Raw genomic sequence first — 27,191 nt, 5'->3', positions numbered from 1 at the left:
CAATTTGCATATAGTAAGTTTACAGTTACAGAACCACCAACATTTGGGTATAACAGGTACAACATTAACGTGCAATGGCCACAAAAGGCTATTTTTATAGAAATATAAGTAAAAGTACCAATAATATTCAGGTACAACTGCTACAGTTGGCTCATAGTGCAAAATATTCTGGTACATAAATAGACTGCCTACAATTACAGTTGTACTAGTATTTGCCAAAAAGGGACGCAAAGTGTCACAAAGTGCCAGAAATAGGCGAAGCTACAATTTTATTGGCTTTTTAAATCTTCATTATTTATGGGTTAATGGGCCGCGGGCCGGTCCAAATTGCTTGAAGGGCTAGTTAAAGGTGCCATATGTAAGAATGTGGCCAAAAACGGTTACTACATTCAAATTCAAAATACCGAGGACTTTTAGGTTTCGTTTTTTTGAAGTAACTGGCAACCCGTGGTTACTCGGCAGCTGAGACTGCAATGACTGGTAGACGGCGGTAGGTGGCGCCACATGACGCCAAAACATGATTTCAAAACATAAACATGATTTGCAGTCTGCAAAATATTTTGTCTGTACTGTTGTTGTTGGTGAGTTCAGTTTGTTATATGAACATTATTCCTGAGTCTCTGTGACATATTAGGAGGATTTTATGATTTATTACATAATGCACCTTTAAGTTGAATAGCCTTGCCTTAAAGGACCAGTGTGCAGGAATTACACTGGAGGACTCGTCTGCTCTTGACATACCAATAAGGATGTAAGCATTATTCATGACCCTCTGCACTCTTTCCCTTATTCCACTTCCTCTGCAGTTTTCTCCTCCTCATTTGTTTGTTTATGTATATGGGTGTTGGGTAGGCGGAGCCACCTTTGGTTTGCATGGTAAAAAATCCTCTTAAAAACCTGAGCCGTCTCGTCAGACTGCTGTAGAAACATGGCATGACAATTTTGGACAAAAATTTTTGGGTCACATTTTTTTTTCTAATTTTGGACGACATAGTATAGTATGACGTTTTTGTAAAATTTTGGACAAAAAATTTTGGGTCAAATTTTTTTTTCTAATTTTGGACGACAGTATAGTATGACGTTTTTGTCAAATTTTGGACCATAAATTTGGGGTGAATTTTTTTTTTCAAATTTTGGCCGACAGTATAGTATGACGTTTTTGTCAAATTTTGGACAAAAGAATTTGGGTCAAAATTTTTTTTTCTAATCTTGGACGACATAGTATAGTATGACATTTTTGTCAAATTTTGGACAAAAAATTTTGGACAAAAAATTTTGGGTCAATTTTGTTGTTCTAATTTTGGACGACATAGTATAGTATGACGTTTTTGTCAAATTTTGGACAAAAAATTTTGGGTCAAATTTTTTTTTCTAATTTTGGATGACAGTATAGTATGATGTTTTTGTCAAATTTTGGACCAAACATTTGGGGTGAATTTTTTTTTTCAAATTTTGGCCGACATAGTATAGTATGACGTTTTTGTCAAATTTTGGACAAAAGAATTTGGGTCAATTTTTATGTTCTAATTTTGGACGACATAGTTTAGTATGACATTTTTGTAAAATTTTGGACAAAATATTTTGGGTGAAATTTTATTTTCAAATTTTGGATCACAGTATAGTATGATGTTTTTGTCAAAATTTGTACAAAAAATGTTGGGTGAAATTTTTTTTTCAAATTTTGGACGACAGTATAGTATGACGTTTTTGTCAAATTTTAGACAAAAAATTTTGGGTCCAATTTTTTTTCAAATTTTGGACAACATAGTATAGTATGACGTTTTTGTCAAATTTTGGACCAAAAATTTGGGGTGAATTTTTTTTTCAAATTTTGGCCGACATAGTATAGTATGACGTTTTTGTCAAATTTTGGACAAAAGAATTTGGGTCAAATTTTTTTTTCTAATCTTGGACGACATAGTATAGTATGACATTTTTGTCAAATTTTGGACAAAAAATTTTGGGTCAATTTTTTTTTCTAATTTTGGACGACATAGTATAGTATGACATTTTTGTAAAATTTTGGACTAAATATTTTGGGTGAAATTTTTCTTTTAAATTTTGGACCACAGTATAGTATGATGTTTTTGTCAAAATTTGGACAAAAAATGTTGTCCAAAATGTGGACAACATTTTTTGTCCAAAATTTTTTGTCCAAATTTGCACTGTCGTCCAAAATTTTTTCTAATTTTGGACAACAGTATAGTATGACGTTTTTGTCAAATTTTGGACAAAAAATTTTGGGTCAATTTTTTTTTCAAATTTTGGACAACATAGTATAGTATGACGTTTTTGTCAAATTTTGGACAAAAATATTTGGATCAAATTTTTGTTCTAATTTTGGACGACATAATATAGTATGACGTTTTTGTCAAATTTTGGACCAAACATTTTGGGTCAATTTTTTTTTTTAAATTTTGGACGACATGACGTTTTAGTCATATTTTTGACCAAAAATTTTGGGTCAAATTTTTTCTTCAAATTTTGGACGACATAATATAGTATGACATTTTTGTCAAATTTTGGACCAAACATTTTGGGTCAATTTTTTTTTTTCAAATTTGGACGACATAGTATAGTGGGGCTCCACCTGCAGACATTTTATGGTGCTGCAACCAGTAGTTCTTTATAGATGTCATTCATGAAGTAGATATTTGTAATTGTGTTGATTTATAAAGTGGAAATGCTGGTCCTCAGTCTGCAGCAAGTACAAGAATGTGTGTGTGTGTGTGTGTGTGTGTGTGTGTGTGTGTGTGTGTGTGTGTGTGTTGTACCTGAGTGAGGTGCTGAGTTTAAGTGGTCTGACTCCTGGTGTGGCAAACCGCAGAGAGTTTCTGTAGGTGACCTGCTGAACGGCGCGGTTAAAGCTCTCAATGTCGTCTCCTTCCAGCACCAACACAGACTGGCTGGGGTTCACGTGAACCTGCAGGTGGAAAATGACACGTTCATCAATTTCAATAAATGTTCATCATGTTACTGAGGCTGAGGACTAACAAAGAGTCTTTACAGTTTGTTAACAGAACAAATAGCACAATAATGTAGAGCAGGAGTGTCAACCTCATTTTCACTGAGGGCCACATCAGCATCATGGTTACCCTCAAAGGGTCAGATGTAACTGTCATACAGAATAAATGTAAATAAATGTAACCAAATATAATGTAAAATAAAGGTAACTACTCCGTAACATATTGATAAATAACTTTCTGTATTTATTACTTATTCAAGTTACAAATTTGATGCATTATAGATGTAACCCGGTCCACGATGGTGTTTCTTGACAAACTAACAGTTTTAAAAGTCTATATCTGGTCGGGGCAGACCAGACACAATAAAGCTAGCTACAATGATACACTGTGATATACCTATCTATCTATCTATCTATCTATCTATCTATCTATCTATCTATCTATCTATCTATCTATCTATCTATCTATCTATCTATCTATCTATCTATCTATCTATCGTTCTATCTATCTATCTATCTATCTATCTATCTATCTATCTATCTATCTATCTATCTATCTATCTATCTATCTATCGTTCTATCTATCTATCGTTCTATCTATCTATCTATCTATCTATCTATCTATCTATCTATCTATCTATCTATCTATCTATCTATCTATCTATCGTTCTATCTATCGTTCTATCTATCGTTCTATCTATCTATCTATCTATCGTTCTATCGTTCTATCTATCTATCTATCTATCTATCTATCTATCTATCTATCTATCTATCTATCTATCTATCTATCTATCTATCTATCGTTCTATCGTTCTATCTATCTATCTATCTATCTATCGTTCTATCGTTCTATCGTTCTATCTATCTATCTATCTATCTATCTATCTATCTATCTATCTATCTATCTATCTATCTATCGTTCTATCTATCTATCTATCTATCTATCTATCTATCTATCTATCTATCTATCTATCTATCTATCTATCTATCTATCTATCTATCTATCTATCTATCTATCGTTCTATCGTTCTATCTATCTATCTATCTATCTATCTATCTATCTATCTATCTATCTATCTATCTATCTATCTATCGTTCTATCTATCGTTCTATCTATCTATCTATCTATCGTTCTATCGTTCTATCTATCTATCTATCTATCTATCTATCTATCTATCTATCTATCTATCTATCTATCTATCTATCTATCGTTCTATCGTTCTATCTATCTATCTATCTATCTATCGTTCTATCGTTCTATCGTTCTATCTATCTATCTATCTATCTATCTATCTATCTATCTATCTATCTATCTATCTATCTATCTATCTATCTATCTATCTATCGTTCTATCGTTCTATAGTTCTATCTATCGTTCTATCTATCTATCTATCTATCTATCTATCTATCTATCTATCTATCTATCTATCTATCTATCTATCTATCTATCTATCTATCTATCTATCGTTCTATCTATCGTTCTATCTATCGTTCTATCTATCTATCTATCTATCTATCTATCTATCTATCTATCTATCTATCTATCTATCTATCTATCTATCTATCTATCTATCTATCTATCGTTCTATCTATCTATCGTTCTATCTATCTATCTATCTATCTATCTATCTATCTATCTATCTATCTATCTATCTATCTATCTATCTATCTATCGTTCTATCTATCTATCTATCTATCTATCTATCTATCTATCTATCTATCTATCTATCTATCTATCTATCTATCTATCTATCTATCTATCGTTCTATCTATCTATCTATCTATCTATCTATCTATCTATCTATCTATCTATCTATCTATCTATCTATCTATCTATCTATCGTTCTATCTATCGTTCTATCTATCTATCTATCTATCGTTCTATCGTTCTATCTATCTATCTATCTATCTATCTATCTATCTATCTATCTATCTATCTATCTATCTATCTATCTATCTATCTATCTATCTATCTATCGTTCTATCGTTCTATCTATCTATCTATCTATCTATCGTTCTATCGTTCTATCTATCTATCTATCTATCTATCTATCTATCTATCTATCTATCTATCTATCTATCTATCTATCTATCTATCTATCTATCTATCTATCTATCTATCTATCGTTCTATCGTTCTATAGTTCTATCTATCGTTCTATCTATCTATCTATCTATCTATCTATCTATCTATCTATCTATCTATCTATCGTTCTATCTATCGTTCTATCTATCGTTCTATCTATCTATCTATCTATCTATCTATCTATCTATCTATCTATCTATCTATCTATCTATCTATCGTTCTATCTATCTATCTATCGTTCTATCTATCGTTCTATCTATCTATCGTTCTATCTATCTATCTATCTATCTATCTATCTATCTATCTATCTATCTATCTATCTATCTATCTATCTATCTATCTATCTATCTATCTATCTATCTATCTATCTATCTATCTATCGTTCTATCTATCGTTCTATCTATCGTTCTATCTATCTATCTATCTATCTATCTATCTATCTATCTATCTATCTATCTATCGTTCTATCTATCGTTCTATCTATCGTTCTATCTATCTATCTATCTATCTATCTATCTATCTATCTATCTATCTATCTATCGTTCTATCTATCGTTCTATCTATCGTTCTATCGTTCTATCTATCTATCTATCTATCTATCTATCTATCTATCTATCTATCTATCTATCTATCTATCGTTCTATCGTTCTATCGTTCTATCTATCTATCTATCTATCTATCTATCTATCTATCTATCTATCTATCTATCTATCGTTCTATCTATCTATCTATCTATCTATCTATCTATCTATCTATCTATCTATCTATCTATCTATCTATCTATCGTTCTATCGTTCTATCGTTCTATCGTTCTATCTATCTATCTATCTATCGTTCTATCGTTCTATCTATCTATCTATCTATCTATCTATCTATCTATCTATCTATCTATCTATCTATCTATCGTTCTATCGTTCTATCTATCTATCTATCTATCTATCTATCTATCTATCTATCTATCTATCTATCTATCTATCTATCTATCTATCGTTCTATCGTTCTATAGTTCTATCTATCGTTCTATCTATCTATCTATCTATCTATCTATCTATCTATCTATCTATCTATCTATCTATCTATCTATCTATCTATCTATCTATCTATCTATCGTTCTATCTATCGTTCTATCTATCTATCGTTCTATCTATCTATCTATCTATCTATCTATCTATCTATCTATCTATCTATCTATCTATCTATCTATCTATCTATCTATCTATCTATCTATCTATCTATCTATCGTTCTATCTATCTATCTATCTATCTATCGTTCTATCGTTCTATCTATCTATCTATCGTTCTATCGTTCTATCTATCTATCTATCTATCTATCTATCTATCTATCTATCTATCTATCTATCTATCTATCTATCTATCTATCTATCGTTCTATCTATCTATCTATCTATCTATCTATCTATCTATCTATCTATCTATCTATCTATCTATCTATCGTTCTATCGTTCTATCTATCTATCTATCTATCTATCTATCTATCTATCGTTCTATCTATCGTTCTATCTATCTATCTATCTATCGTTCTATCGTTCTATCTATCTATCTATCTATCTATCTATCTATCTATCTATCTATCTATCTATCTATCTATCTATCTATCTATCTATCGTTCTATCGTTCTATCTATCTATCTATCTATCTATCGTTCTATCGTTCTATCTATCTATCTATCTATCTATCTATCTATCTATCTATCTATCTATCTATCTATCTATCTATCTATCTATCTATCTATCTATCTATCTATCTATCTATCTATCGTTCTATCGTTCTATAGTTCTATCTATCTATCTATCTATCTATCTATCTATCTATCTATCTATCTATCTATCTATCTATCTATCTATCTATCGTTCTATCTATCGTTCTATCTATCGTTCTATCTATCTATCTATCTATCTATCTATCTATCTATCTATCTATCTATCTATCTATCTATCTATCTATCTATCTATCTATCTATCTATCTATCTATCTATCTATCGTTCTATCTATCTATCGTTCTATCTATCTATCTATCTATCTATCTATCTATCTATCTATCTATCTATCTATCTATCTATCTATTTATCTATCTATCTATCTATCTATCTATCTATCTATCTATCTATCTATCTATCTATCTATCTATCTATCTATCTATCTATCTATCTATCTATCTATCTATCGTTCTATCGTTCTATCGTTCTATCTATCTATCTATCTATCTATCTATCTATCTATCTATCTATCTATCGTTCTATCTATCGTTCTATCTATCTATCTATCTATCGTTCTATCGTTCTATCTATCTATCTATCTATCTATCTATCTATCTATCTATCTATCTATCTATCTATCTATCTATCTATCTATCTATCTATCTATCGTTCTATCGTTCTATCTATCTATCTATCTATCTATCGTTCTATCGTTCTATCTATCTATCTATCTATCTATCTATCTATCTATCTATCTATCTATCTATCTATCTATCTATCTATCTATCTATCTATCTATCGTTCTATCGTTCTATCGTTCTATAGTTCTATCTATCGTTCTATCTATCTATCTATCTATCTATCTATCTATCTATCTATCTATCTATCTATCTATCTATCTATCGTTCTATCTATCGTTCTATCTATCGTTCTATCTATCTATCTATCTATCTATCTATCTATCTATCTATCTATCTATCTATCTATCTATCTATCTATCTATCTATCTATCGTTCTATCTATCTATCGTTCTATCTATCTATCTATCTATCTATCTATCTATCTATCTATCTATCTATCTATCTATCTATCGTTCTATCTATCGTTCTATCTATCGTTCTATCTATCTATCTATCTATCTATCTATCTATCTATCTATCTATCTATCTATCTATCTATCTATCTATCTATCTATCTATCTATCTATCTATCGTTCTATCTATCGTTCTATCTATCTATCTATCTATCTATCTATCTATCTATCTATCTATCTATCTATCTATCTATCTATCTATCTATCTATCTATCTATCTATCGTTCTATCTATCGTTCTATCTATCGTTCTATCGTTCTATCGTTCTATCTATCTATCTATCTATCTATCTATCTATCTATCTATCTATCTATCTATCTATCTATCTATCTATCGTTCTATCGTTCTATCGTTCTATCTATCTATCTATCTATCTATCTATCTATCTATCTATCTATCTATCTATCTATCTATCTATCTATCTATCTATCGTTCTATCTATCTATCTATCTATCTATCTATCTATCTATCTATCTATCTATCTATCTATCTATCTATCTATCTATCTATCTATCTATCTATCTATCTATCTATCTATCTATCGTTCTATCGTTCTATCGTTCTATCTATCTATCTATCTATCTATCGTTCTATCTATCTATCTATCTATCTATCTATCTATCTATCTATCTATCTATCTATCTATCTATCTATCTATCTATCTATCTATCGTTCTATCTATCTATCTATCTATCGTTCTATCTATCTATCTATCTATCTATCTATCTATCTATCTATCTATCTATCTATCTATCTATCTATCTATCTATCTATCTATCTATCTATCTATCTATCGTTCTATCTATCTATCTATCTATCTATCTATCTATCTATCTATCTATCTATCTATCTATCTATCTATCTATCTATCTATCTATCTATCTATCTATCTATCTATCTATCTATCTAAGCATGATAGAAGCACTGAAGAAAAGCTTACATTTGACTTATAATGAAAAGAGGGAGTGATTCATGTTTGTAAATAGATGTACGTGTTCGTTCCAGATGTAAAAGGGATTATTTATTTGCTCTCACTATCATGTTAGTCATATCTCTGAGTTATTACCTTCATGCCTGAGCCCAGAGTCTCCAGGTCTCCAAAGTCGAGCCCCTCCCTGCAGGCGTAGAGACACTCCACCACACTGTGAGGCTCAACGCTGCCGGGACGCACCGTCACCCCGGACAACAGGCCATGGTAACCACCCACATACTTCACTGAAGACCAAACAGAAAACAAATGAAAATGCCCATGATTGTCACCCACTCACCTTGTTCTCGTACAGACTGCAATCATCATGATGGCAACAGAGTGAAAACACGGCTCACCTGAGTCTTTACCCTCTGGGATGGTGTTGTTCAGTATTTCCTTGGGCTTCTCTTCAGTCTCTGCAGAGAAAACACACAAACAGACACAATGACAAAGATGCTTCAAATCAGCTTTAGTCACTCTCGTTTTGAATCAGCTCCCTGTTTGATTGCAGAGGACGGATCTCTTCTCTTCATTCTAATGGAGACATAAAACAATATTTTTGACAGAGCTTATAGTCCTACTATAATATATATATATATATTATATGCTGCCAAAGGCTCAGACTGCTGTGGGACAAATGATACACTGCTCTCTCGCTCCTTCTCCTCCCCTCAATATCTAGAATGTGTCTCATAAAAACACTGATTCAACTCATTTATTATGTCCTTGTGCCCAGAGGCGATTCTAGAGTCTGTAGGGGCCCTGAGCAAAAATTCCCAGGGGGCCCTTCCTTCCAAACAGTGTTCATCACCATTATGTTATAAATAATCTGACACCAACGAAAAATGTTTGAGTTCAAAATATTTTTTTTCCCAAAATGAATGAAATAACATGGAAAAACCTTGTAATTAAAAAGTATTGTCTGTATAGTGTCTGTCTGTCTGTCTGTCTGTCTTGGCCAGGTCTCCCTTCGGAAATGAGTTCTTAATCTCACTTAATCTCGCGCCCACTGACTTGAAGAGATGGCAAAACTCTGCACCATAAACCTTCTCTCTGTTCCTCTCACTACTTCACATTTTCATAAGTACAATAGATGTTGGAAAATGTACAGTTTAAGTATTTCCCACATGTTAAAAGTCGTATTATTTCCCTTAAAGGTGCCATATGTAAGAATGTGGCCAAAAACAGTTACTACATTCAAATTCAAAATACCGAGGTCTTTTAGGTTTAGTTTTCTGACGTAACTGGCAACCCGTGGTTGCTCGGCAGCTGAGACTCTACTGACTGCAAGGATTGGTAGACGGCGGTAGGTGGCGCCACATGAATCCAAAACATGATTTCAAAACATAAACATGATTTGCAGTCTGCAAAATATATTGTTTTTAATGCAAATATTTTGTCTGTACTGTTGTTGTTGGTGAGTTCAGTTTGTTATATGAACATTATTCCTGAGTCTCTGTGACATTTAGGAGGATTTTATGATTTATTACATAATGAACCTTTAAACCTGCATATTTTTTTGTAATATTGCATTTCTCTGTGTCTTGTTCTTGCGTTTCCCTCCTTTCAAATGACCAACTCTGGACTGTCTCTTATGCGCCTGAACGGTCTGAAGCATTCTGTTCATTGCACAAACGGCGAATACACATCTTGGATCTTGAATTTAAGATCTACAAATCAAATTCAAATGAATTTGATTTGAAAATAACTGATTTATATGAACGGGAGGTGAGTGAATGGATGGAGGTGCCAAAAATTGACAGACAGGCAGAAAGAAAAAATCTGAAAAAAAAACAAAACAAATAAAAAGAGCAGACGTGACTGAAACACTGCAAGAGAGAAAAAAAACACAACTGTAGAATATATTTAAAAAAAAATGCACCAACTCCTCATTATCCAGAAGCAGCTGCTGCCTGAGCAACTTCCACGTGTGTGTGTGTGTGTGTGCGCGCGCGTGCGTGTGTGTGCGTGTGCGTGTGTTTGCGTGTTCTCAGCAATAATTGGCAGCCAGAGTTTCCCATTTTACCCAGTGGTTGGGGTGTAAGTGGCTGATAGCTGTCTGGCTCTTGTGTTGCTCTACTGTCATGAATAATTGATATGACACTTATATTATTAGCTCCTTCAAGACAAAACGCATCAACCGAAATGATAATGGAGTGAAATGAGGGAGTGAAAGGCGAGATGGAGAAAAACGTCTCAGCAGATTATATTGAGATTCCTGACGAGGGTTTTATTAACTTGTTATCGCTTGTTCTGAAAATGGCCCAAAAAAAAGGTGATATTGTGACATTTCAGTGAGTTTCAGAGGACGAAGCAAACACAACTGCTGCATGAAGCGTTTACGCAGCGGAAAATAAATAAATATAAATCAGGATTCCTCGCTCTGCATTCATTTCTGTCAAAAAATGCTTCATTAAACTGGAATGAAATGTGTGTCGGGTTGTGAATTCACTCAGCATAAATTTACCCCAGCAGGCGCCGATGAGCATCCTCTGGCGGGGGGCGGGGTTAGGGATGGCTCCGTTGTCGTGGATGAGCGCGGGGTCGAAGGTCACGCCGTCCACATACAGGGTCACTGACGGGAACTGGACGCTGAGCGAAAGATGATGCCACTCGCTGTCACACACCTGTGAGACAGATAGTAATCATTCATTCACATGTGCAGCAAAGCGGTGGTTACTAACAACAATTTACAAAGATCACTTTAAACCAGGGTTTCTCAAAGTGCGGCCCGGGGGCCAATGGCGGCCCACAGAAACATTTCTGGCGGCCCCGCAATGAATTACAGTTGATAGTTTTAATCCAGGAGCTACTAAGCATGTTCATTGTTTATTGTACATTACTAGATACAGACCAATAAGTGGAAAGAAAAATTCTGGGTATTTACCTGGTTTCTATATGGTGAATTTTAGTGTATTATTGTGTAATAAGCTGGTAATAAGCAGGTAGCTACAGCCCCAAATTACTAGCTATTTACCCAGTAAATATATGGTAACAGAAATGTGTTACTTGGTATTAACCTGTAATTAGAAGGTAAGAACAATGGCCAAAATACTGGGGAATTACCCAGTAAATTATAAAAAGCATTATAAAGCATTATTATATTAACGCTTAAATTACTTTATATTAACGCTTATATTACTTAATTAACTAACTAAACTGTTGAACTGCAATCTGGTCATTAAAATTATTACAAATAGGATTTCTTTCTGGGGTTTTTTCTGTTTTTTTTCCTTTGGCGGGCGACCCTCAGTCCAATGTTGGGTTCCTAAATTGGCCCGACGACTGACCACACACTGAAGAAGACACTATTTCAATAATGATGTTTACATGAATAATCCAGTCATACTCCTGTTAGTTGTTACAGACTGATTATGACTCACGTCCTCATCACACTGCTGCAAAAACTGCAATAGGACGTTATAATCTGATTAAGACGTTTACATCCACGTCTACGTCGTGTGACTATGATCAGCACAGTCTGCATGTTCTTAATCTGATTATTGCCTTTTATGAGTATGACCTTATTCTGGTTAATTAAGTCAATTGAAAAATGTTGCTTACACTGCATTTTTTATTATCATTATTGAGGCTTAGATTAATAGTGAATCTGCTGTGGCAGTAAATTGTGATTAAAATAGTGAAAGTCAAAAATACTCCATATAATTATATATTATTAAGGTTAAAAAAAAAGGGAAAGGAAAACAAAGAGCAGAAAGACAGGATAAATGATGGGGGGGGGGGGGGGGTTAATAAGATATGCTGGTTCAGACAGAAGGATTTGACAAATCTCTGTATCAGCTCAACATCCTTTTAATCCAAGCTACGTCAATCTGTCTGAGACCAGAAGCTTCAGTCAAAACAAACTCCCATCAGCCACCAGGCATCGTTACATGACGAGCTGTCCTGGGGCCCCAAGACAATGACTGGTGCCCAAACTGTGCCCCATTAACTTCTGTGATAGTCAATGCTGTAGGTGCAATGACACTGTTATCGGGGTCCCTCTAAAGGGGGCGCTCTCGGTAGTTGCTGACAGTAGCCGGGCAGGTTTGTGTTCCGTGATGCCTTGGCCTCCCATGTCCATTTTGCTTGGGGCCCCCAAATTCCTTGAAACGGCCCTGAGTCCAAGCAGTCACCTAGATATTCTGATGCTCTTATGTTACACACTAAGAATAATATATTAATGAACAATACATTTTGCCATAAGAAAAAGATCATGGGTGATAATCTGTGGGATTAAATATTTCATAAATAGTATTTAAAGGTGCCATATGTAAGAATGTGGCCAAAAACAGTTACTGCATTCAAATTCAAAATACCGAGGTCTTTTAGGTTTTGTTTTGCTGACATAACTGGCAACCCGTGGTTGCTCGGCAGCTGAGACTCTACTGACTGCAATGATTGGTAGACGGCGGTAGGTGGCGCCACATGCCAAAACATGATTTCAAAACATAAACATGATTTGCAGTCTGCAAAATATATTTTTTAATGCAAATATTTTGTCTGTACTGTTGTTGTTGGTGAGTTCAGTTTGTTATATGAACATTATTCCTGAGTCTCTGTGACATATTAGGAGGATTTTATCATTTATTACATAATGCACCTTTAATGGGATTGATTAAAAATGTCTAAAATAATTAAAATGGTGGTTGAAAAAATACTATTTATCTAAAAACTGCCCTTTTCTGCTGGGGAGTAATTGTTTTTAAATCAAAAATCAGAATTTGAAACAACACAGTTAGCAAATTGCACAGAGTGTTATTTAATGAATCGTTCTATTTGTCCTTGTGTCGCTCTACCTATTTTACACATTATATCTTCAAATTTAATGAATAAATCATGTCAGTTCACATATAATTCAACTAAAGCGAATAAAAATGGATTAAGAAGTGTAATAAAAAGTGTTTTTTATCATTGGAAAATGAACAGGACTTGTAATGTTGCACTGTTCTTTATCCTTTTGCAGTGTGTATTACACGCACATGCGTGTTCTGCTAAATCCCAGTGACTTGTAATCCCACGACGGACGACTGACGTCTGACACTGAGATGATGAAGTAACGCGACAAACTCTTTGATTCAAGCTAGAAAACACAAAAGAAAAGTGAGAGTGCGACGTGAGAACATCAGAACTAAGTGTTGTCATTCCCCCAGTACCTGCTCCAGTTTCCACAAGAACTTGACAGGCCGCGCAGCAGAGACGTCGGGCCAATAGAAGAGCGAGAGGCGACAGCCGTGGACGGACAGGGAGTAGTGTGAGTAGGAGTCATCTGCAGAGCAGGAGGCAAAGAAGAGAAGCAGAGGATCATGGGAGGTCACTGCCATCCTGTCAAAACATTTTAACATTACCAGGCTCTCTCTCTGCAGAGAATTACCACAGAAGGAAACACAAATTGCACACATTTTATTCTCCGTTTCATTTTTCTGGTCTAACAATATTCTGGCAGTTTTCTGCCTGATGCAATTACATCACTTCACTCTTCTTGTGCCTCTCTCACTTCAGAGGACCTTAAAAGAATTGGGGGATTCTGTGAACATCAGCCAGGTGAGATTTTGTCCACACCTCTGTGGATTAGCAGAGGCGGTTCTAGAGTCTGTAGGGGCCCGAGGCAAAAATTCCCAGGGGGCCCTTCCTTCCAACCAGTGTTCATCACCATTATGTTATAAATAATCTGACACCAACGAAAAATGTATGAGTTCAAAATATTTTTTTCAAAATGAATGAAATAACATGGAAAAACCTTGTAATTTAAAAGTATGTGAAAATATAAATGTAAAGAACAATAAAATACTGTAAATAGCTTTTAAAAAACTATATAAACTTAGTAAAAAAATACATTACACTGTAAAGAACCCACATTATAAAAAAATATAAATATATAGAACAATAAAAAACTGTAAATAACTGAAAAAAAAAACTGAGTAATAAAGATATGCATTACACTGTAAATAATCCTCTTCATTTTCCAACTTGCAGAACGATAACTTCACACAGGTTAAAGTGAGGTGGGGCCTCTTTAGGGAGGTTTACTACTGACATGTCATTGTTGTTTAAGGGGGACGGGGAGGCGGCTGCTCACTGCACATTTCAGTAAAAACAGCCCTCAGGCTCCGAGTGTCGGGGGGGCCCCCTATCAGCTCGGGGCCCCAAGCAGTTGCCTACCTTGCCTGTTCACAAGCTGCGCCTCTGTGGGTTAGAGTGGGTGACCTTCTAGGAGTTAAAGGGCCCATATTGTGCAAAATCAACTTTTTAATCATTTTAGTAGAATGAAAAATGAAAAAGCTAATTTAAAAAAAATAAAATAAAAAAAAAGAATATATATATATATATGAATAACAAAGATTTTTTTCCACACATCTAAAAAAACACCATATTGAAATTGACCACTGGCTCTACAATATAACTGAGGCTGCATATGCTTTTAATATCCAAATCTAGACGTAGATAGATTAATTTCATGAAATCTGTTATTTCTAATAAACTTATTGAAGTGAGATAGTTACCACAGACGTACTGAAAGTGGAAACTTAACCCCAGATATAACGTACCATTCTTGACAGTGCTGCACACAATAGTCTCCTCCTCTTTGCGACTTCCTCTGGTCTGAGTGGTCGACGGCTGGATGTTGGCTCCGCCCCGTCGCATCCACAGCTGCAGGGTGAAGTGGTCGCCCGACAGCGCCGAGACGACCGAGTCGGGCACCGCGGCGACATGGTTGGACCCGTTGAAGGAGAAGACCAGAGAAGAATCGGACGAGGGGAGAGTGGGCAGAGCCGAGGTCCAGTTGGCTGCAGGAGAAGGAGGAGGGAGGAGGTCCACCTCACCTCTGACCGCACCTGCTCAAAGAAAACAGAGGACGATTGACCTCATAGATCCTGACTCCAAACGCTTTCGATTCAGTAAACCATGACATTCTCCTCCGGAAATGAGTTGCTTATGGTGTTACTGGCATTGCATTTAACTGGTTTCGAAATTATCTGAATAATAGAAAACAATACGTGACTTTGAATGGAACCAAATCTACATACAACGAAATTCAATGTGGAGTACCACAGGGATCAATTTTGGGACCTCTACTATTCTTGATCTACATCAATGATCTAGCGGAAGCCTCCTCAGTACTTTATTTTATACTGTTTACCGATGACACCAATATATTCCTTTCTCATAAAAACTTTGATTCTCTGATACAACTGGTTAATCAAGAATTATGTAAAGTAGCTACATGGTTTGAAGTAAATAAATTATCAATAAATGCTAAAAAGACACATTTCCTTATTTTCTGTAGTAAAAATAAAAAATATGATAATGATATCAGTAAGGCCAAAATTTTCCTACAGAATGTTCCTATTACGAAAGTGAGACAGAGTAAATTTTTAGGCATAATAATAGATGAAAAATTAAATTGGAAGGCCCATGTCAGTGCCACAGGAAAAAAAGTTGCTAAAATAATTGGAGTTATTGGGAAAATTAAATACATCATCCCTCAAAAGACTCTTATAACTATATACAATAGTCTTATATACCCATATTTGACTTACTGTAACATTGTTTGGGGATGTGCTTGCCGTACAACTCTACACCCTCTTATAATTCTCCAAAAGAAATTCACAAGGATAGCAACTGCTTCTGACTTACGCTCACTTTATTTCAAAAACTTAAAATACTCAATATCCACCATATCAATAAACTACAAATTAGTATATTCACATTCAACTTTCTTTCCAACAATCTCCCCAATATATTTGATAATTTCCTAAACCCTAATTCACATGTACATAACTATTACACTAGGCAAAGAAATCAACTCCATATTCCTCTCTTCCACACATCATTAGCACAGTAAAATATAAATGTGTCACAATATAGAACAGTCTTCAGATAAATATACAAACAATTTCCTCTTTTCTGACCTTTAAAAAGGCCTTGAAAACCCATCTCATAAGTCATCCTAGCCTCTTGTAGTAATCTTATATATATAAGTTTTTATTCTATCTTAATTTAGTCTATTAATTAATTGATTATCTTATTGATTGTTACTTCATTTTATGTATTATTTTGCTATATTACTTATCGATTATAATTCATTTTTGATTACTATAGAGGAGGAGGGCCTAGTATAAGCTATAAATGCTTTATCCCTCCTCCTGCACCTGTTTTTATCTATTGTGTATCGCATTAAATATTATGTTGTTTTTTTTTTCTGTGCAAATAAAACAAACAAACAAACAAACAAAATGCTTAAAGGAGTAAAGAGCAGAAACCCACCACACAGTCTGCGCACAGATCTGTCAGAGTAACTGTCTCTGTCACAGCCCTTCCCGATGTGGCCGGTCTGCAGCTCTACGGTGGCCTGGATGTTCCACACGGTCTCCTCGCAAGTCTCCAAATGCAAACTGGGAAACAGGGGGATGCTGCCAGAGCCGGGTGTGTACTCTACACGTTTGGTCCATCCTAAAACCAGAAGCAGTGAGACATAGTTAGACGATTACGACTTGGCAGCCTTACATATAACCTTCAAAGGCAGTTAATGGAAATCTAATGGTAACTGTTTAAGCTTGATGTAAATCAGAGAGAGAGAGAAAAACACTTCAGCACATTCTCTGGGCTCTGATTAGTGTTTACAGCCTCACAACTAAATCTGCAGCATGACGAGACACAAGTCAGATTCCAGGGCAGTTTAAAGACAGATAGGAGACTTTGGACCATTAACAGTGTGACTCAGAGCTGATCCACATCCACACGACTAAAGCCATGAATCCTCCTCTGGATACGCTGTCTGCTGGTGCTGTTTTTGTTTGAAAACGTCAAGAGTCACGTTTCACTATATTGTTAGATTGTTTGACCTTTCACCATCGTTGTTTCTCAAAGTTTGCCGAGCAAATAAATGTATGTGATTTTCATGAAAACCAAGTTTTCAACTTCATATATTTTTTTTTAGAATTTTTTTGTTCCCAAATTCCTAATTTTCCAGTCATTTTGGAGCATTTTTATCTGGTCCCCTCGTGATGCTTTTCTTTCATTTTGTTAGACATGACACAGTTTAAAATAAAGGAAACACTACTCAAATGTGTCATGTATTGTCATGTTTTGATATATTTTGATGACGTGAAGTACTTTTTATTGGGTGTATTTATTATCTGAGTTAAAAATCACCCGGCGTTAGTGATGGTGTTTTGAATTTGAGCGATAGTGTTCTAGGGTTAAAGGTGCATTATGTAATAAATCATAAAATCCTCCTAATATGTCACAGAGACTCAGGAATAATGTTCATATAACAAACTGAACTCACCAACAACAACAGTACAGACAAAATATTTGCATTAAAAAAAATATTTTGCAGACTGCAAATCATGTTTATGTTTTGAAATCATGTTTTGGCATGTGGCGCCACCTACCGCCGTCTACCAATCACTGCAGTCAGTAGAGCCTCAGCTGCCGAGCAACCACGGGTTGCCAGTTACGTCAGAAAACCAAACCTAAAAGACCTCGGTATTTAGAATTTGAGTGTAGTAACCGTTTTTGGCCACATTCTTACATATGGCGCCTTTAAACTATAGGAGTGAATCAACTTCCTGTTTACGCTGTTGACATTTTTTAGGTGTTTTAATATGGTGATAATATGGTCGCATATTACTTTTGAAAAAGAGCCAAAACACTTTTAAATGAAAATGTAATAGCATGTTGCAAAGAAAGCTAAAAAAAAGAAAAAATTGGACAATGAACGCATAATAAAACACTTTCAGAGAGCTGTGACGCTAAAATGTGAGACTTTAAAATATCAGCAGATAAAACTCAATCAACCATTTCTGCCTACTGCTACTTTAATGCTTAATCATCCATATTATTCATCCATACAATACTCGCTGAACACATAACTGTCACTTTTTATCCTCTGATAATGGCCTTCTTAAAATATAAAATGTCATTTTTTAATCATGTTCTTATTAAAAAAAAAAAGTCAAGTTAGCCGGAAACCGCTAACTGGAAATAAACCAGGCAGCTGACACCTGAAAACGCCCCGGCTTGAAATTAACATTTCAGAACACAGTGAGTTTAAACAGTGCTATGAATGATTCTATAAATAATTAACAACACTTAAATGAATCATTATTCTGTTAAATCACTTAATGTCAATGCCACCTCTTTAAAACTCAGCTCTTGGGATTCATCCAAGCTGCAACCCACACACATTCTACCTCTAATTTTAAAACACAAAGCAACAGAAAAGTGTAGAAAACACACACACACGTCCCTGCGGCACCGTTATCCAAGGACAATAATCAGGGCGGGAAAGAGAGTGAACTGTGACGTTACCGATCCATCCGGGTTTGCAGGACGGCTTGACCGTGACCACGACCTGGGCGTCGGCCTGAGCGCGGTTCTTCCCACAGTCGAAGGCGGTCACCCAGAAGGTGTGAACGCGCTGATGCTTGGAGTCCAACGGCTCCGTGTTCTTAATGTTACCTTAGAGAGAGAGAGACGGAGCGAGACAGATGGACAAAGAAAAGAAAAAAAAAGAAATGATAAAACAAAGAATGAAAGGGAGACAGAAATAGTACGATTAGTCACCGACAACACGGCGCTGTGTGATCGAGCTTTCATCAGCATCACAAATAGAGACAAGCATAAAAAAACAGAAGGAGCGACAACAAAGTGAAGTGAATGGAAACAGAAGGGTTTTCCTGTTTTGGAGATAAAGGTAACAGCGAGCAGAGGCGATTCTAGAGTCTGTAGGGGCCCTAAGCAAAAATTCCCAGGGGGCCCTTCCTTCCAACCAGTGTTCATCACCATTATGTTATAAATAATCTGACACCAACGAAAAATGTATGAGTTCAAAATATTTTTTTTTTTCAAAATGAATGAAATAACCTTGTAATTAAAAAGTATGTGAAAATATAAATGTAAAGAACAATAAAATGCTGTAAATAACTGAAAAAAAACACATATATAAACTGAGTAAAAAAGATATGCATTTTGGAGATAAAGGTAACAATGAGCAGAGGCGATTCTAGAGTCTTTAGGGGCCCGAAGCAAAAATTCCCATGGGGCCCTTCCTTCCAACCAGTGTTCATCACCATTATGTTATAAATAATCTGACACCAATGAAAAATGTATGAGTTCAAAATATTTTTTTTTTCAAAATGAATGAAATAACATGGAATAACCTTGTAATTAAAAAGTATGTGAAAATATAAATGTAAAGAACAATAAAATACTGTAAATAGCTTTTTAAAAACGATATAAACTTAGTAAAAAAAATACATTACACTGTAAATAACCCACATTATAAAACAATATAAATATATAGAACAATAAAATACTGTAAATAACTGAAAAAAAACATATATAAACTGAATAATAAAGATATGCATTACACTGTAAATAATCCTCTTCATTTTCCAACTTGCAGAACGATAACTTCACACAGGTTAAAGTGAGGTGGGGCCCCTTTAGGGAGGTTTACTACTGACATGTCATTGTTGTTTAAGGGGGACGGGGAGGCGGCTGCTCACTGCACATTTCAGTAAAAACAGCCCTCAGGCTCTGAGTGTCGGGGGCCCCCTATCAGCTCGGGGCCCCAAGCAGTTGCCTGCCTTGCCTGTTCACAAGCTGTGCCTCTGACAGCGAGTAAGTGTGATAGAGTGACAGCGCTCAGCGTGGCAACTGACAAACAAGGCAAGGAAGAAGATGCGAGGAGGATCAGAGGTGATAAAAGACAGTGTTGCAGCAACAGAGGGATAAAAACACCGTCAACAGAAAAAGGAAGTCGACGATGACAAACCCTACAGCGTGTGAACAAGGTTAGAACAAAAGGTCTCTGTGCTGCCGTACCAGCGTGATACGGAAATGAAAGGAGATGCTGATCCTTTCGCAAAATAAAAAATACCCCTCAGAGTTCTGCGACAATACTGCTGAGTCATCCTAAAAGATGAACCTGCACAGCTGCTGTGTCACGTTACAAAATGGCCACAATTGATCTCCCACTAACCAGTCAAAGAGGACAGGAGGGATTCAGGACAATCATTCTTTTTTCCTTAAGAAGAACACAACTTAGAGAGAATCTACAAGCAGCCGGGAAGAAAAAACGGGATGTTATCGTCAAACCGCCATCTGCTGCCACGCTGATGCAGAAACAGAACAACAGCACACCCACACAAAGTCTATTTTAACAGCATTTGGTCTCTACCTGTGAGAGAAATTACCTGCCACTCTTTTTTCCGCTCTATCGCTTTGCAGACGTCAACGTCTCTGCTGCCTGTTTTTCAACCTTTGAGGACATTTTGTTGAACACTGGTCTGAATCCTGAGATTGTGTTTGCAGCCAAGGCCACAGAGTGAATATGGGAACACAATACAGACACACACACACACACACACACACACACACACACACACACACACACACACACACACACACACACACACATTCTTGTACTTGCTGCATACTGAGGACCAGGTTGCTGACAAAGTGAGGACCAGCATTTTCCACTTCATAAATCAACACAATTACAAATATTTACTTCATGAATGATAAAGAACTACTGGTTGCAGTACCATAAAATGTCTGTAGGTAGCGCCCCAGAGCAAGAAGGGCTGGAAAACATTTTTTTTTTGGTCCAAAATTTGACATAAACGTCATACTGTACTATATAATAATAATAATGCATTATGTCGTCCAAAATTTGATAAAAAAAAGTCATACTAAACTGTCATCCAAAATTTTTTTTTTTTTTTTTTTTAAATTGAGTATAGCATGTAAGCAAACTTTTTTCGATTCTTTATTTTTTTTTTTTTTTTTGGTCCAAAACTTTACAAAAACGTCATACTATACAATGCCGACCAAAATTTGAAAAAAAAATCTGACCCAAAATTTTTTGTACAAAATTTGACCCAATTTTTTTTGTCAAAAATGTGAAAAAAAAATTGGAAAAAAAAATTAAACATCTTTTAGAAAATCTTTTTTGACAAAAAAATTTTGAAAAAAAAATGTGACAAAAAAATTTTGAAAAAAAAATGTGACAAAATTTTTTGAAAAAAAAATGTGAATTTTTTTTTTAAAAAGAAAATGTGAAAAACTTTTTTGAAAAAAAAAAATTGGTTCAAAATTTGAGAAAGAGTCATCCCAAATTTTTTTTTTTTTGACAAATTGAGTATAGCATGTTATAACAACCTAAGGAAGGGATTTCAATGAATACAAAGTGAGGACTGGCCAAAATGTCCTCACTCTGTAAAAATGACCTCACTTTGTTGGTTAAAAACCCTCACTGGTCCTCAGTATGCCACAAGTACAAGAACACACACACACACACACACACACACACACACACACACACACACACACACACACACACACACACACACACACACATCAACAGCTCTATCATTGGGTTAGATGTTAAATCTCACCATCGTTGTCAATAGCGAAGGGCACATTGGGAGTGATGATGTTATAGAAGCAGATCTGGCTGTACTGCGGGGAGCAGTCGGCGTCCAAAGCCTCTACGCGCACGATTCGGTCAAAGAGACGCCCCTCTGGGACGGAGGCCTCATAGCGACGCTCAACGAACACGGGGGAGAACTCATTGACGTCGTTAACGCGAACATGCACCGTGGCCCTTGGGAGACAGAGACAGAAAGATTATTGTCACAACAGGAAGAATAAAGGCCTTGAACAGTGACTGTGATTATCTTTGCTTTAATTGGGAGGAGAAGGAGGTGGAAAATGGCCGTGGTTGATCTTTATATAACGCCGATTTATTTTTTATTATTATTATTATTATTTTCAGCTTTCATTTTTTTCTCTTAAAGGTGCATTATGTAATAAATGATAAAATCCTCCTAATATGTCACAGAGACTCAGGAATAATGTTCATATAACAAACTGAACTCACCAACAACAACAGTACAGACAAAATATTTGCATTAAAAAAATATATTTTGCAGATTGCAAATCATGTTTATGTTTTGAAATCATGTTTTGGCATGTGGCGCCACCTACCGCCGTCTACCAATCATTGCAGTCAGTAGAGTCTCAGCTGCCGAGCAACCACGGGTTGCCAGTTATGTCAGAAAACGAAACCTAAAAGACCTCGGTATTTTGAATTTGAATGTAGTAATTGTTTTTGGCCACATTCTTACATATGGCACCTTTAAGTACTATTTATGAAATATTTAATCCCACAGATTATCACCCATGATCTTTTTCTTATGGCAAAATGTATTGTTCATTAATATATTATTCTTAGTGTGTCACATAAGAGCATCAGAATATCTAGGTGACTGCTTGGACTCAGGGCCGTTTCAAGGAATTTGGGGGCCCCAAGCAAAATGGACATGGGAGGCCAAGGCATCACGGAACACAAACCTGCCCGGCTACTGTCAGCAACTACCGAGAGCGCCCCCTTTAGAGGGACCCCGATAACAGTGTCATTGCACCTACAGCATTGACTATCAAAGCATTGACAAAATATTTGCATTAAAAAATATATTTTGCAGACTGCAAATCACATTTATGTTTTGAAATCATGTTTTGGCGTCATGTGGCGCCACCTACCGCCGTCTACCAATCATTGCAGTTAGTAGAGTCTCAGCTGCCGAGCAACCACGGGTTGCCAGTTACGTCAGAAAACCAAACCTAAAAGACCTCGGTATTTTGAATTTGAATGTAGTAACTGTTTTTGGCCACATTCTTACATATGGCACCTTACAGTAAATAGGACACGTCCATATGACTAATACTGACTCAACACACATTGTGTCTGCACTGCAGCGCACTTAGATAACAAAGATAACGTAAAAAATTAGTACGATGAGTGAGAATATTCAGTCAAAGGGAAAATGAGATTCGACTTCTCTCTTGATTTTTTTAACATCAGTAAACATTTTCCTGAAGAGTTAATGATCTAAATCATTAGTGACAGGTCAACGTTGTAAACGATGTCCATATTTAGAAGAAAATAGATGATAAAGTATGACACGTATGAGCGGACACCAGTGAAGGAGACAGCTGTGGCCTAGTGGTTAGGGCTTCAAGCTTGAGACCGGAGGGTAGCCCCGACCTGTCCGACCTTGAGCAAGGCACCTGACCCCCTCACTGCTCCCCGAGCACCTGCTAAATGCAGGCAGCTCACTGCTCTGGGTGAGCATATACTTCACCTCACTGTGTGCTGTGTGTGTTCACTAACTCACGGATTGGGTTAAAATGCAGAAATTGGAAAATTCCCCACTGCGGGACTAATAAGGGAATCTTAATCTTAACCTTAATCTTTTATCCCAGCCCAGTTAATCATCCTAGTAATCGTTCTCTATACCGAGGCTATTCAACTTAAGGCCCGGGGGCCAGAACCGGCCCTTCAAGCAATTTGGACCGGCCCCGTGGCCAGAATATTTTGCACTAAGAGCCAACTGTAGCAATTGTACCTGAATATTATTGGTACTGTTACTTATATTTCTGCAAAAATAGCCTTTTGTGGCCATTGCACCTTAATGTTGTTTATATTGTTACCTCCAATAGTGACTGTTATACCCAGATGTTGTTGGTTCTGTAACTGTGCCCTTTTAGCACTATACGCAAATTATATTGTACCTGAATGTTGGTGGTTTTGTTACTTTTACCTTTTTAGCACAAAACTAGCAGCTATTTCAATAAATAAGTGCTAAATAATTGATAACATGTTGTATCTATTTGTATCCGTTTACTGTACATGCAACACAAAATAGTAGTACAGGGGTTGACCGGCCCACTGTCCCTCCAGAACTTTTAGTCAAATATCCGTGCTTTCCTGCTCTATAGTGTGCACTAACTTGTGAGACTTCTTGTTGTTGACTCCGTCAGGTCCCTCTCCACAGTCGTAGGCCTGGATGGTGAAGCTGTGCTCTCGCTGGCTCTCGCAGTCCAGCGGCTCCTTGGACCGGACCAGACCCTCGCCAGTGGAGCGGTCCAGGACCACAGCTTCAAACTGGACAGTGCCTGAACCAGAGGGGCCATTGTGGACCCGGAAGCCACAGATTTCCCCTGGAAGAGGAAGAGGTCGAATTAAGGCCTGACAACAAAGTGAATGTATCAGATTACAAAGACCAACAAAGAATCAATACAACCCTACACTCTGTATTATAATGACAAAAATATGTATCTATGTAATATAATATATACTCTTAAAAATATACAGTGCTAAACAAATGTATTAGACCACCAACCAAAGCCACAGCTGCATTTTATTTATTTATTATTTCTGTAATGATAAGCTCTTTTACCCAAATCATACTTTTAATACTAAAATCTAATAATTATTGTTATCCATGAGTTCTCTAATGTACTGTTTTACAAAAAAACAATATATACATATATATATTATTTCTTGATTAACCATAAAACACCATTGCCGGGTGGTTTTCACCTGAGCAAATACATTTATGTGATTTTCATGAAAACCAAGTTTTCATCTTCATTATTTCTTTATTTTTTTACATTTTTTGTTCCCAAATTCCTAATTTTCCAATCATTTTGGAGCATTTTTATCTGGTCCACTCATGATGCTTTACTTTCATTTTGTTAGACATGACACAGTTTAAAATAAAAGAACACTATACTCAAATCGGTCATGCATTGTCATGTTTTGATATATTTTTATACTTTTTATTGGGTGTATTTATTATTATTATTATTATTATTATTATTATTATTTATTATTAGAGAAGAAGCCCAGTGAGCAAATGTGGGTATAAAAAAGGGGAATTCTGTTATTTGCCAAAATACAACAACGACATTTTAACTTTCAAAAGATTTCAGTTGGTGAAATACATTGTTAAGCACCGTGTATATCATTTTTAAAACCTTTCTCTCATTTATTATGATGATAATTATTATAATTTGAATAATAATAGTCACATAATACCCTTAGAAATGAGTCATTATGAGACGTGAAGGTTTCGGCACATAATCACAACAGTCTTTCATCAGCAAAAGCACCGACGTTTCTGGAGAATTCCTTGACGAGCCTCTTTATGTTACCCTGGCAATCGTCAGAGGGAAGGAAAGACTAAAGCAGACTGCAGCTGAAACTCCAAATAAAACTATATGAGAGTCAATCTCCTGAAGGTGGAGAAGGCTCGTGTTCAAACGGCTCATTTTCTCTCCCTTCATGACACGAGCTCGATAATTCCATGGAGCCCCGTGAGTAATTCTAGTTGATCTGCTGTAACTTGACTGAACACAGTTATTTCCAGGACTCTGAGTGCAAACACGATAACCTTATTTCATATCAGGCCGCAGAGGCAGCGAGCTGCTGACGGCTCTCGCAAAGAAAGGGCTTGAATTACACCATCGATGACCTAAAAATAGTGAGTACATTGCGTTTTAATATTTAGACTATTTGGGAAATAGTGATTGCAAGTGCTCCAAAACTCCCTCTGTAATCACAAGGTTCACGATGAATAAATCATATCCTCGGATTGGTCACACAGCTGCAGCATCAATATGTGCGCAAAAATCAAAGTGAAAAATATTTTCAATTTAGCCTGCTGAGATATGGCTGTGAATATGGCCGCACTTGAGATGACCTACTTTTGTGCAGCAGTCACCAGAAATGTCAAATTCAGGTAGTTTTTTTCCAATACATATATTTAATTGTGGTATTTCTTTTGGCCCAGTACTCTCCTGCACCGAACTGTTTCCATGTGATTTAATGCACTTTAAGGCGTTACCGGCGTAGTGAAGTGGAGCGTCTTTGTCCAGGGCAAAGAGAGGGGGATTGAGCAGCACGGTGTTGTCGTTCTCCATGACAATCCCCTGGTACTCTGTCTCAATCCATGGCTTGTGCTTATTGGCTGAACGGCACAGAGAGGAGACCAAAGAGGCTTTGGGTTAAACGGAGCAATTAGAGGGAACCAATGTGTCTATTTTTAACACTCCATTATGGACAAGGACATGGTGAGAGTGTGCAAAATGAGTGGGGGAAAAAAACACAATGTATGCCTGCATTTCACCACACACACACACAGTTCGATCACATTCATGCAGAGGCGATTCTAGAGTCTGTAGGGGCCCTAAGCAAAAATTCCCAGGGGGCCCTTCCTTCCAACCAGTGTTCATCACCATGATGTTACAAAGTGAATGAAATAACATGGAAAAACCTTGTAATTAAAAAGTATGTGAAAATATAAATGAAAAGAACAATAAAATACTGTAAATAGCTTTTAAAAAACTATATAAACTTAGTAAAAAAAATACATTAAACTGTAAAGAACCCACATTATAAAACAATATAAATATATAGAACAATAAAATACTGTAAATAACTGAAAAAAACATATATAAACTGAGTAAAAAGGATATGCATTACACTGTAAATAATCCTCTT

The 27,191-nt window shown here is 35.8% G+C and overlaps 1 protein-coding gene across 1 annotated transcript in view; it reads right to left on the bottom strand.

Moving 5' to 3' along the window:
- clstn3 (calsyntenin 3) overlaps positions 1 to 27,191 on the bottom strand; it is a gene marked incomplete at both ends in the record, with an annotated part of 39,539 nt that overhangs the window by 10,126 nt on the left and 2,222 nt on the right. The window contains 11 exons of the mRNA XM_083889252.1: positions 2,775 to 2,923; positions 8,927 to 9,075; positions 9,187 to 9,246; positions 11,298 to 11,457; positions 13,987 to 14,099; positions 15,379 to 15,666; positions 17,099 to 17,284; positions 19,148 to 19,297; positions 22,240 to 22,448; positions 24,637 to 24,847; positions 26,536 to 26,658. Of these exons, the coding sequence (XP_083745378.1) occupies positions 2,775 to 2,923; positions 8,927 to 9,075; positions 9,187 to 9,246; positions 11,298 to 11,457; positions 13,987 to 14,099; positions 15,379 to 15,666; positions 17,099 to 17,284; positions 19,148 to 19,297; positions 22,240 to 22,448; positions 24,637 to 24,847; positions 26,536 to 26,658 (1,798 nt within the window). The remainder of the gene's footprint in view (positions 1 to 2,774; positions 2,924 to 8,926; positions 9,076 to 9,186; positions 9,247 to 11,297; positions 11,458 to 13,986; positions 14,100 to 15,378; positions 15,667 to 17,098; positions 17,285 to 19,147; positions 19,298 to 22,239; positions 22,449 to 24,636; positions 24,848 to 26,535; positions 26,659 to 27,191) is intronic.

Source organism: Microchirus variegatus, assembly GCF_963457635.1.
Source record: "Microchirus variegatus genome assembly, chromosome: 1".
Taxonomy (NCBI): Eukaryota; Metazoa; Chordata; class Actinopteri; order Pleuronectiformes; family Soleidae; genus Microchirus; species Microchirus variegatus.
The sequence above is the reverse complement of the archived record's forward strand: the minus strand, read 5'-3'. Positions and strand labels throughout refer to the sequence as shown.